Raw genomic sequence first — 13,598 nt, forward strand, 5'->3', positions numbered from 1 at the left:
GGTTTGGAGATTTGCTCAGATAAGCATCCTCAAGTTTGCATGCTTATCTGCACCATCTCCCCAAATGGCTTTGATCTGCAGGATTTGGCTGCAGCTCTCAAAGCTATCTTGAGAAAGCTTGCTCTTGGGAGAGCCGTTCCTCTGATTAACAAGAAAAAGCTTTCCGAGTGGCTCTGAGCAGTCGGAGCCCTGCCTGGAATCGGGGAGTGCAGCAACGTGAGCACACAGCAAGAAGAAAGTCAAGCGAACTTTTCCTTAAAGCTTGGCTGGGGCTCAGTTGTCGTTTCAGCTATAATTTAAGGTCGACCATTCCACCTTCTTGCTGCTCTCCATTTAACATCGTCTCACCCACCTCACCAGGTGGGTCAGTACACGCTGCTGGCAAACACGGAGCAGCACTTTGTGTTTACACGTGGCTTTACAGCATCCAAATTCTCTGCAAAACACTTGCGAGGAAAATTGGCTGTATTGAGGAGGAAAGCAAATCAGCGAGAGGCTGGGGGAACAGGGCAAGGAGGGAATGGGTCCGTTTGGGGCTTTGCTAGGTCTAGGGAGAGTTTTAAAAGATAGAAGAATACTGAAACACGTCAACTCCATGGAAACAAATAGACCCTCTCAAAAACTCCTGTGAAGGAAACACGAGCTACACGTAAGAACATGTTAATTGAGTCATATGCTAATTTTCCAGTTTACCTTCTCCTTGGCCAAAGCTTTAGGAAATATTTGGTGTACTGAAAAGTATCAAATTTAAGCCTTGCTCTTGAAAAACTCCAGCACATCAGCCCATCACCCCACATAAGATTTCTCCCTTTTGGAAATGAGGGAAAAGAAAGAAGACAATGTAGAGGAAAAGGAGGAATCACAGACTTAGCAATGATGTTTATAGAGGGGAAACCATCTCAAACATACTGCGTAGTCCTCACATAAAAGGTAAATGTTCATCAAAAAAAAAGCAACAACAAACAAAACCAACGCTATTCAGCAAAGGGAAAGAAGCATGAACAGCAAAAATATATACATGTGTTTTAAATAATTTTTTTTAATTGTTGAGGCAGTAATACTTGGTTCATGGAACTGCAATATACAGAGAGGTGAAATAAATAGCTTATATATATATAATATATATAATATAGCTGGTTTTAAAATATTCCCTTATCATTGGTGTACTAGGTCATTTTGTAGTCACTTGAATGTATTTAGCAGCATTCTCCAGAACTGAGCATAATGCAGGATCACGGAGCCGTGACACCTTATGTCGTCAGAAAGGTTACAGAAGATCGATGCGTCGAGAACTCCACGGAAACTCAGTCACTGCGGCACACACCATCTTGTCTCGGTCCAGCTTGCAGCAGACAATAAATAGATTACTGCAAAACTGGCAATTTTCAGGGCAGGGTCTCAGTAACTTTGGGAAAGAACTTTGGTTTTCTTTGGTTTTATTTATTTATTTTTAATAATTACTTTTTCCTCTGGGGATATGCTTGAAAAGTTGTCCTTTCCAAAAAGAGAAATAAGCACCTGTGTGTCATCAACAACAAGAAGTCAATTTAAATAGAGCAGTTCATTTTGTTTTTCAAGTCACAATAAATCCCTAACAGCTTTTCCCCAGCGTTTGCCACCTAGTCTTTTATTAATTTTTTTTATTTTTATTTTTTTTAAACACAATGTACAAAAATAGAGCTTCTTCCTTATTTTTAATGTAAAAATATTCCTCTGGTGCAGTTTTTTTTGTGGTTTATTATTGTGACACTGTTTTGTCTATTTTTAACTGGGGTTGGTGGGTCGTATTCTCTTAGTCCTCTTGGTGACTGTTGTGTACTTGAAAGGTTTCTGTATCTCCACTTGCCCCTTTGGGTACCTCTTCATAAAATGTACATCTTGCTGGTTCTCCCGGGTCTTGGGCCCTTTTCGTGGCCTCCCTTTTTTGGTGAATCCAACATACCAGCCTGAATATTTTGCTGACATCAGTGCCGTATAGTTGTTTTCTAGGACTTTTTCAATGAAGACACACTCCTTGCTGGTGCCATCAGGCTGAAAAAGGAAAAAAAAAAATCATTATCCAAATGCAAGCACAGTGACCAAAACCCAATTTGGCATAAATAAAATCATCGCATCTGGACTCTGGTTTTGGTTCGACATTGATAATAGGAGCAGTAACAAACATCAGCTCAAATAGAAATGATTAAAAAACATAAGATCATCCATTATGTGCTTTTTTTTAAGCACTTCCATCCAAGGGGAGATTTTTCAAAGACAACAGTTTATCCAGTCCAGCTCCTTCAACTGCAAGCAAAGCAAGACATTTTGCTTTGCGTTTTCCACTAGCAAGTAGGATGAATTGAACCTGTTCCAGGGAAACCTCATACAAGATCAGGAAAATAAAAAAAAAGAGAATTTCACATGGGCCAAACAACAGTGCTTCCACTTCTACTGCTATATTTGATATATTTTCAAAAATACCTTATAAGCTGTGTCCACAACTACCCAAATCCCTCTAAAATTATTATAAGCCTTGCTCTAAGCCTTCTGAGTGCTTTGAACACTCCCCCAGCCTCCCAGGCACGACAGCAGGCAAATAAATGGCGCATGGGACCCCTGGGATGAGCCGACCCCACTTGGATTCCCATGTTGGAGCAGCCCCTTCAGGATGGGTCGGCATCTCACACGCCTCCTGCGCCCCAATGCCAACGCAGCTTGGGGACAGCTTAGGGACTACGGGGCAGCAGGGTCCTGAAGCACCACATCCACCCCACAGCACGCCCCTAAATAGTTTTCCTCTTCACAGAGGGAGCCAGGACTGAATGCAGCACTGGAGGTCAGATGCTCCTGGGTGTGAGTGCTGTTCCCTGGCCACCTGGGAGCAAAACGCCCGCAGTGCCAGGACTGTTCAGACACAGCCTAATGCAAACACACCTCCCCGTCACTGTCACGGGCCCGTGATGGGACAGCACCCAGACCTCAAACCGCTCACTGGTTTGGGATTTTGGCAAGACGGGTTCACTTCAGCTTGGAGGCTTTCTGCCAGTCCCAGAACTGGATTTGGAGTGTGACAACATATCAGTCTCAGGTTGGGTTCAGGACTCCAATCTGCACAGCGCTCACAGCACTGGAGGGGATTCCAGCATTGCCCAACAGCACGTTTAAGTTGTTATGCACAGTGGAAATTCTTCTCACCTACAGTCCTCTGCCAAAAGACGTTTTGTCCTTTAACTGCTGATTTACTGGTGTGCACCTAGACCACATCACACACTGAGTGCCTCCTGCACCAGCACTTTGTTTTAGGCATCAGAAGATATTATGTAGATATAGGCTTACTTCAGCCCTGGATATCGTACCAGCCCTGTGTGTTTTACAGACTCTGGACAGTGACAAACACAGTACAGAACATCCTACAAGATTTAATCTAATGCTTAGCGAAGCCAAAGGAAAGATTCCCAGCACGGCAGCAGTCCGAGCCAACTCCCCACTGAAGTCAAGTAAGGGGCTTTGGGTACTGCAGGCCCATGCTTACGATTAAACTCATCCCTCTCCACACAAACACCCCGGTGTCAGACCTTTCTGTCCCTGGGGGAACAGAGAAGCAATAGTGCCTGGCCCCTCCTCACGGGGCTGCTGTGGGCACGATGCTGGGGGAACGAGCCCCTTCCCCACAGCCAGCTCCGTGGGGCCAGGCTGCTGCTGCATCCTGAAAGCCTTCCTAAAAGCCCTGCACACCCACAACAGCTTGGTGCAGTCTGGGGGAGCCGGTGTGCAGGGGCGGGAGAGAAGCACCAACAGTCTGAGCAGCAACGTGTGGTGTTAACCCAGAACCATTCGTGCACCATCCTGTCTAAGGGGGTTCATTACCACATGTAGATCTCATTAAGAGGGCAGGAGAGATCACGGCAAGTTCTGCAACAACAGAACAGGATGGTAACAGGCAGAAGGTTTGAAAAATGGTGCTGGATGACTTCGTCTGGCATCAAACAGCTAACCCGGGGTCTGCACGCCTACGGGGACAGAGCCAACTCTGCCATACAACAGCAAACTCCATCCTGGGCCAGGCACAAAGGTCCTAATTTCATCATCTGCAATCTGAAGGTTGCAAATGCTTTAATGAATGGCAGAACTGGGCGAAGCACTGTGGTTTCAGTTCCTGGGGGGGTCATTCTCTGAGCCCTGGGTTTGATCAAAGCCACATGAGTGGGGAAGGGGGAAATCAGTTGACACCACAGGGTTCCACCAGGTTTCAATGTGAGGCCATAAAACCAGCCCCAGGTTTCTCAGGGCTCAGCCCACTAGAAACCTTTCACCAATGAATGGAGAACTTTTAAACAATACCATGGCTGGCTTTCAAATCCACCCAAAACCAGGTGCTGATGAACCGACCAAATTTGTACTGCAGGGGCAGCAGGTAATTGGAACGGCTGTTTCCCTCGTGCTTGCAGAAAGGTCCTGGCTTTGAGCCCTGACCTTGTTGCTAGGAGAATTGAGGCGTTTTCATGCAATTTGGGAGGTTTCCGCTTGCACTGCAATGTCAGTTTCTCATGGAAAACGAAGACTGGAATTAAAAGAAAACGTGTGTGTAGGAGGGGGAAGTTATTCTATTCATAACAGAGAAGTATTTACTTATACCTTCAAATTTGCCGACAGAGGCTAAGACGGAGACAGGAGGTGTAGGAATAACAAGGTGCAACTTCAGGCCAACCTCAGGGCTAATTTGAAGTAAACAAGGTACACGAGATAAAATAACTTCGTTCTGGAAGAGGAAGAGCTAAATGATTTGATAACATGAAATTACAGCAACATTTACAAGTACTTCAAGATAAATCAGGATAAGGACCTTGCTCTTCCCCAAACAGAGCATTCCTGTACATGCTAAAACACGTCAGAGACAGACAAATGATTTTCAAATACTTACAAGATGATTTTACAGCATCTGTTATAATCCCCAATAGAACATAAATCACTCACACATGTTACCTACACCATGGAGAGCTGGACCCACAATAATCTATTAGGGCAAAATAACAATTTATAAGGGTTTTCAACATTTTCTCTCACCTTGTTTTTATCGGGTGCCAATCATTTAATCACGTCCCTGTTAAAACAGCAGCCCAACACTCATGGAGACTGCTGCCTCAGTCCTTCTCTCCTCCATGGGAGAGAAGAATGGAAGAGAAAAGGGAGATGGCTCTCACCACGTGTGAATGGCTTTCAGGCCAAGACAGCCTGCCCTTCTCTGAGAGCTCTCGATGCAGTTGTTTGCCACCAATATGGGGCTGCAACCTCTCCTGCGACGTCAGCAGGGAGATGCTGCCAAGCTGCATTTCATACATACTTTGCTGTCAGGATGCACCTTGCAGAGCACTCACCCTTCAAAACACAGAGTTTTATCTTTTGAACTGATTCTTTAAAATAAACAGGACTTCTTGAGAGCCTCGGAGCTGGGCAGGAGCTGCTGAGTGGCGGGGGAGGACCTGCACCCAGCCCCGGTGCTCTGGCAGCCCCTCGGAGCAGGGCTGGCATGAGGGACGCAGACAGACAAAATGCAGGGAGAGGAATCCACCTGCAGAGCTCCCAGCTGAGACCCTGCCCCAGGAGGACACAGACCTCAGCAGCACTGAGGCTGCTCCTGTCTTTTACTCTCCACAGGTGCAGGACAGGGTCCATGTGCAGCACCCCAGTGCCCAGCACACGCTGGAGCCTCTGCCTGGCACCAGCATGACCCTGTGGATCGGACACCCTGCACTACACTGCTCCTGGAGCAGCACGTGCTTTTGCCAAACACACACATACACACACACACCCTCCCCAGCACAGCATTTATAGATCTATTTCTTGTAGTGGCACCTTCGCACTGCTGACAGCACCAGCCAAGGAAAGCGGATTCAGGCTGTTCCCCAAGCTAGCCCAGCGCATACCGGGGGTGCTGGCTTTTGATGGCACACGTAAAAGCATCGCCTCCACGATGCAGCACATCCACTAACACTGAAACACCTTCCCAGCCACCACCAGCGGGTGCTGGGGTAGCCAGGAGGAGCAAGGCTAGCTCAGCCCGCGGCGCTCAGTCCCTTTTGCCTCTGCAGCCTGCTGGCACCTGCCTGCCTGGAACAGGTCAGTCTGCAGGCAGTTATGTGAATAAATGAAGTTTTAAAGAGAAAAGCTCAATACAGCATAATGGCTTAGGCCATTCTCCCCCTTTTTTACTGAAAGCAGTGTGTGTACAGAATCCCTTCCCTGCAGGAAGCATCCCTACCCAGCAGGACCGCCAGCCCCACGCGGGTGCTGTGCCCCAGCTCCCTCGGGACCAGTGGCTGTGACACAGCCCACAGCTGCCTCGCAGAAAGGGCTGCGGGACTGAGCCTCGGTCTTGCACCAACACCGATGCTCAGCTCCTGATACCTCAGCTCTTTCCAGAGAAACAAATTTTTCTTTTTTAAACACACTCCTAATACCTGTGAGAAGGCGCGGGAGCTGTTAGCCGGACTTGAAATAAACTTCTTACAAAATGCCTGACCTAAAATCCACCCTCCACAGAAAACTCTCAAGTACTAGGCAGGCCTGCAAAGGGGTGACAGAGAGCACAGCCGTGAGGGTGAAACACGGACAGACCCAGTGAGGCGGGCAGCGTGCAGCCGTGGCTTCAGCGGGGCATCTCCAGGAATTCACAGCCGGGCACCAGCTCTGGATGCTCCCAGCGGCATGGCAGTGAGCTGGAGCTGTTGCAATCTCTTTATCAAGCAGGGCTTGGGCAGCGGCAGCCGCTCCAAGTCCAGAAAGGGATCTCTCTGCCGTGGAACTGTTTATACACCCCTGGCCAGCTTCATCCCGCATGCAGCGGAAGGCCGTGGAGTTAAGGGAGCTGCATGTGAGCCAGGGTCTCTCTGAGTGCCACGAACTTACCAACGAGGAGCACTGGATTGTTTGTGCAGAGCATTTGGCGACGGCCTCCCCAGTATTAAACGTGAAACATGTTGAACTGACACTAAAGCAGAATTAAGTGCCAAAGCATTTGCTGCTTCTACAATTACACTCCAGAGCGCTGTGGTGCTCCTTCTCTCCCGCTCTCCTTTTTTATGACCCAACTTGGTCTTATTGTAGTTTTGCTTTCTTGTTTTAAGTTCTCCAAATGGAAAGGATCAAAGGGCTCTTTGTTGTTGTAGCAGGAGCGCGGCTCTGAGCGAGGCATTACTGCCACTAACAGCTTGCTGCTCAGGGGGAATTCGCGGGAGCCTCTGTGCCACCAGCCTGAGCCAAAGCATTAGCAGGTGCAGCAGCCGCCTCCGCCTCCTCCCTATTAGCCCGCAACACTAAGCCACCTGAGCAGCTTTTTATGGGAAAGGGAGGCCAGGGCAGGTTTTCTCATTTATGCTTCACAAATCTGGCTCAGTGGGCACCGGCAAATCCAAACTTCCTTGGCTTTTACGGCAACAATAAGCTTGCACAAACGGCTCGGATAACGACACGGAGCAGTGAGAGATGCCTCCAAAAACTGAAAGGTTTCTCTGTTCGCAGAGATCAGGGTGCAAATTAAGCCCTGTGAGTAATGCTGTGTTAAGCTGTTGTTAGCTCAGCTTATGTTAAAACACCTCCCTCCCCTCCCCACCAAACCACGCCGAAATTAGGAGCTCATGGAGTAAGGCTGGGGTGACTGAAAGCACTGGTGATGGGCTGCAAATAATGACAAACAAACAGCCGTATGAAACGTGCCTGTTAGGACCCAGGAATGCAGGCTTGGCACAGGACACTGTGACACTCAATGTTTCAAGAGAGAGGGATGACTCCCCTAATTATCACCTTCCTGCAAGTTCAGCCCCTCCAGGCTCTAAGTGAAATCGTGGAGACACGAGCCCCCCATGCAGAGCCAGGACCCAGGAGGAGGGAAAGCTGCTGCTCAGGCAAAAGGTTTCCAAGTGGGATACTTGCCTACCTTCTTTTTTCAAGGAAAATCCCTGAAAATGGACCTTTTCTGCATCCCTCCCTCCCCCTCTGCAGACAGACAGACAGACAGACGTTTCCCAAGCAGCGCTACCCCACGGCGCTAGGTTCTCACACCACCCCAGGTGAGAGGTCCCCCCACGGAGCACAACAATTATTTCAAAGGCTTGAAGAGAATTTCCTTCTAATGCTGGCACTGTTATATTCGCGCGCCGCATTATACAGAAGAAATCCTGCCCTTTGTTTTCTAAATTTCAGAGCAGTGACAGCATGGAAGTCTTACGTTTTCAGGAAATGTCCAGCTCGGGAGTCTCAAAGAGCCTCTCCTGAACCATCCTCGGCTGAGGACCGAAGGCCAGCGCACCCAGCATCACTGATACCCCCCTATAAAATCCCAGAGCAGTTTACAAAGCAAGTACATAGTGGCGTGTGATTTTCAGCAAGCATATTACTTCAGTGTTTTTGCACCAGCTCAGCTCAAAGTCAAACAGATGGGCAGCGCACAGAGCCTCCAGACTCACCCCACATGGCTCGGAAAATCCCGAGAGGAGGAAGGTAAGGCAGGAGCTATGTTAATGTAGCAGCTTTTAGCACTCCCACCTCTCCCAGTTCACACGTACACCTTTTAAACGCAGGTCAGAAAGCGTGACAAACGAGGCGGGCGCAGCAGCTGGCAGCCACAACTCCGGCAATGCTGTAGGAGAAATTCCCCCCTGCAGCACGGCAGATCCCAGTGCTCCAGCTGCCGGTAAACTGGGCGCAGCCACACTCGTGCACTTTCTAGGCATTATCGGGACAGATCTGTCAAAAGCATCCTGATGCGCAGCATCCAGGATTTATGGCAAGGACTCCTGACCACAGAGACACCTCTTGACCCAAATGCATTCTTGCTCCTAGACCGGGCTGTAAATCAGGGAAGCTGCATCTATAACTGCCAAGAGTTACTCAGCTCCATGCGCGTTTCCTCGAGCTCTCTGGCCTCTGAACCTGCACAATCCTCTGAGGAAAATACTTAGGAGTCATGATGGGCAGTTCAATAAAAGTGTCTGCCAGAGCACCGGAGAGGTTAATTACGTACGCTGGACATCTAAGTGCATGCATAAAGCAGGGGAAGTAATGCAAAAATCTCCGCAGAGGCGATTCTCCAAAGAAGGTGCATCTGCATTCGTAGGCCCAGGTTCAAACTAGTTTTGCCCATACCTGCCCATACACTGCGGGCACTCCCGAAAGCAAATATGGGCAAATAAACGCAAATATGGGCACCGTCTTGCTTGTGAGGGATGGGACCTGCAGGCTTTGCAGAGCCCTGTCCTGCCCAGCTGCCAGACACAGCACAAAATACAAGAACCAAGGAAGGAAGAGAAGGTTTAAAAGTTTTTCTTTCCTTCTACATTTCACTCAAAAACTCCACTTTTCTAACTGGTATCTGCTGAGCAACCCTCGTACTACCCTTGAAGAGCATTTTGTCACAGGAGAAACAGAAGGATATGGAGATGAAATAAGTACTTGTAGGGGTGAACCCAGCAAGGCTGTGGCTGTGTCAGGACATGCCTCCTAACCTGCTGCTTCTGTCACAGGCAAATTTATTGCTAACAGCATGGCAGGGAGGCACATATCCATAATTGGAGCAAATTAGGATGGCTTCATCTGGAAAGATGCACATTTGGTTAATAGAAATTCCTAACTGCATCTCAGAGAACTGTGTGTACTTACTATTAATGACGAAAAATGTCAATCACTCTTTAAATGAATTTTATGAAAACTTAGGAGGATGTAATTTAAGTGAGTACTTTGGGTCTCCTGCAATAGGAAGCTAGGCTTCAGGAGATGTGAAACCACAGGCAGGTTTCAGACGTGACTTCTGAGCAGATCTGTGACATCTACCATTCCCTGCACCTACCTGATCCAGCTGAATTTATGCTCCTAGGTGCTAACTGAAGGAGGACCTGGGAAGGTATTGCTACCCATCCATACGAAGCACCACCTGTTTGGCTATATGCAATGCTGGGCTTTGCTGGGCTTCATTTTAGAGCAGCCTCCACTGAGACCCACAGGCTAGTCCTGAACTTTCTGTACAAGGTATGTAAAAGCAGCACAGGCCACCATTCATTATATGGTGACCTGTGCCACCACAGGAAAACTTAAATACTTTTGATTAAAACATCAGGTCTAGGCAATAACTAGAGCAAGAAAACCAGACCAGAACAGCTGCTGACCTCATAGCAGGCCTGCTATATCCTACATTTACACACATTAAACAAACATATGTACTGACTTTCTAAGTTACCATTTCAAACAGGCACAATTCCATTCATTTGACATTCTGGTAGTGACACCAGTTTCCCTGGGGCAAGTTACATCAGTGGAATATGGGACCAAGAAAGGCCATTGATTATCTGCAGGATGGCATTGGTTCTGTTCACACCAAGTTACATTGCTAAGAAAAAAGAAAAACCCACATTCAAATCAAGTGCTATCCATAAACCATTGAGACTTGCTCCAGCCTGTGAATGACAAACTGTAAACAACAAATGTAAAAAACTGTAACTGCAAACAACGCATGAAAGGCTTTTAAGACTTGTCCTCCTTTAGGAAAACCTAATACCTTTCTTTAAGCACCCAAAAGACAGCATAAGAACACGTCAGGGACAAAAACATACTTAAGCAAGATATTCTTTTCATTGACTTAACAATGGTATTGTCATGGCCACATCAAATGGACTGTTTTTTGCTGCTGTTGGAGCATAGCTTTTTATTCTCCACTAAAGAATTAGACTCTGTGCTCACTTCACATCGAAAAACCACTTGAGAGTTGAGCAGAAACAGTCCTTGAGCAGCTGGATCCACCTGACTGCACATCTCAACTGCATCCCCTTAGGAAAGACAAGACCACACTGCTTTGTTCCTTGTTAAATACATCAGCGTATTTGCAAAGTAACATTTAGAAGAAATATCACCCCCATCTTAAAGGCTCTCAAGACCAAAAAAATTGCATGTGGGACACAAGATGATCTAAGGAAAGCAATTAAATGCAATTTGATACAAGTGTCTGCACAAGGCGCATGCAGCACACCCTCTCCACCCAAACAGGGTGAGGCATGACCAGGGCTCACCAGGGATGATCACCCCCTCTCAATAATTTTAATTAATGTTTAACCCTAGGGAACTGAAATACTCCAATGTGACACACAGCTGCAATCACCAAGAAACACAGAGGACAGGATGTTAGCAGCTTTATGGTGACACTTGCTCCTTGAACACAGAAAGGATTAAATTAAATTATCACATAGCTTTCAGGAAGGTGGCATTTTTTGTCCTGAAGGGGATATACAGCTTTCTGCACAGGATAAGAAAAAGCTTTAGATGTCAAGCTCGCAAGCCTGGTCTGCAACACGAACCCTGACTTTGCAAAACTCCAGTCTGAGAGACAGAATTGCTAGTACTTAAGATATAAAATACGTAAGGTTTTCTAAAGGGAAACATGAGGTTTGATAAAGAGGAATTGCAAGAAATCCGTGAACTTATTACGCAGCTCTCTGGTGACCAGACAGACAACTGGGACTCCTTACCATAAAACCAGAAAAAAATATATTTTTAAAAGAAAAGGACAAGTGGTTGTCAAAAGGGACCTACCTTTTGCTTTTTTTTTTGAGCAAACACCTGACTTAAAGTAGTGTGGCATTACTGAGAAGCCTCAGTTATCGGGAGATGCTGGCACATGCCTACAACATGACTACAATGGCCTCTTGACCACCTGGCCTGACCCGTGAAATGATGTATCGAGCACCAGTCCCATCCTGGATGTTCCCACTGCCAGCCAAGGAAGCCCTGTCCCGCAGGGCGCACAACAGATGTCACAGTTTGGTTAAAGCAAAACCTGTCTTTGGTTAGCCTAAGAGGATCAGCATCCACCTGAGGTGCTTAGAAGATTGCATCAAGTGAAGGTAACACAGAAGGACTTAGCACACACCTTAATACCCACATTATTATTTTAAGATGCTAGATGCCCAACCCAAAAAATGTGAATTCTCTGCCAGGCAGAGCAGCTAGATCGGAATCCAAGCCCAGCAGCATTGTGCATGCTTAAATATGCTTAATAACCTCAGTCTATGAAACCTGTGAGCTAAATCCATCAGACCATGCAGGTAAAATGAACACTCAGCAGCCACTGCTTTGAAATCTCTGACAACTGAGCAGCAAATGGAAGACATTGGTAAGCTGCCTATGTGGTGGCATAAAGCTCTGTCCATGCAGTGCCACGAATACCACAACCCTCTAGCTCAAACAGCCTTCAGAGGTTTGGCATCCAAGCATACATACACAAACACACCCCGAGGCCAGAATCTGTTAAGAATTGATGCAGTTTTTCACCATTTATGAAATAAAGGCATCTTCTCCATATAAGCAAGTTTATTCCATCTCTTCAACGTCTCCTGCACTGAGTGAGCTCAAACACCTCCAGCAACTCGTAGCTATCCCCATCCTCTGCGCAAACTTTCCAAGCTTCATGGCTGTTCAATATTCATCACCATCCACAAAACTGCTCTCCTGCTTCTGAATACACGGAGCTTCAAAATGACCTCTGCTCTCCCTGCGTCACCCAGACATGCTGCTTACCACCCCACAACGCCACAGAACATCTAAATTCCTTCCACAGAATTCATTCCCCGCATCATTTTCCCCTTTCTTTTTCACCTCCAGAGAAACTTTTATGTAACACACTGCTGTAAACAAATTGCCAAAAACACAGACCCAGGACAAGGCCCATTGCTAACAGCAAACATTAACGCCGCAAAGGTCCAGTTAACTCACACAAACCCTGACCACTTTGAAGGAACCACTGAGCACCTACGTCTATTTGCTTTTGTGCCAAGGCAGCCTCAGTGTAATAAACACTGGAAAGTAGTTTCACTGGGCTCAGCCATAAATGGCTTCTTGGGAACCATTACACGGTCGTGCCATTCAGAGCAGGGATTCCTGGAAACGCCGGGCGACGCTCGGCATCTGAAGGCTGCCCCAAGCGGCCCTCAAGGACAGGAGTTGTTCCAGCATGGCTCCTGCCCGCTGGGTGTGCAAACCCAGAGCAACCCTCAAGCTGAGATGCTCCATCCCCGTGCCACCTACAGCTTCAGAATGGAGGGTAAAAATCACCACAGCCCATTAGGGAAGGTGCGTAATGAAATCTGGCCAGCTTTTAGCATGTTAAACCCACAGAGAAGTTACACAACAAAATTGTCGTGTGTCCGCATAACTTGAAACTGTATAACAACAACGTCCCTGTCACAATGTCTAGCAACCCCTCCTCAGCAACCCCTCCAACACCTCTCCAGTACTGCAGAGATGTGAAACTGCAACAAGCGAACCAGATGCAAATACCTCCAGCATCCACAAAAGTTTGAATGCGATGTTTCAGTTCACCCAGAGATAGGAAAGGAACAGCTGTGAAAGGCTGCAGTGTTACCAAAAGCTTCATGGTCTGGGGGCTGAGAACAGAGGAGGGTGATTTTAGCTTCCACTTCTGCTTTTAATTTTATGAGAATCTCAGCTTCTAAGTTTTCAGAACACGCAAAAAAAAAAAATCAAAATTTTCTCCACTGGTCGCAGAAAAAAAAAGTCTGCTTAGGCAAATGCAGAAGACTAATCGCTCAATGGGAGGAAAACTGGCATTGTCTTCTCAA

General features: G+C 47.1%; 1 protein-coding gene across 4 annotated transcripts in view; it reads right to left on the reverse strand.

Annotated features, from left to right (window-relative positions):
* Positions 1-345: 345 nt before the first annotated feature.
* Positions 346-13,598, reverse strand: part of FGF18 (fibroblast growth factor 18) — a 72,043-nt gene continuing 58,790 nt past the window's right edge. For 2 of the 4 annotated variants that reach the window (XM_083798693.1, XM_083798692.1), the window contains one exon: positions 350-2,031. In XM_083798693.1, the coding sequence (XP_083654819.1) occupies positions 1,765-2,031 (267 nt within the window). In that variant the 3' untranslated portion in view covers positions 350-1,764. Of the gene's footprint in view, positions 2,032-13,598 lie in introns of all 4 variants that reach the window. The other 2 variants (XM_083798694.1, XM_083798695.1) reach the window with 2 other exon arrangements.

This window comes from Anser anser (assembly GCF_964211835.1).
Source record: "Anser anser genome assembly, chromosome: 14".
Classification (NCBI taxonomy): Eukaryota; Metazoa; Chordata; class Aves; order Anseriformes; family Anatidae; genus Anser; species Anser anser.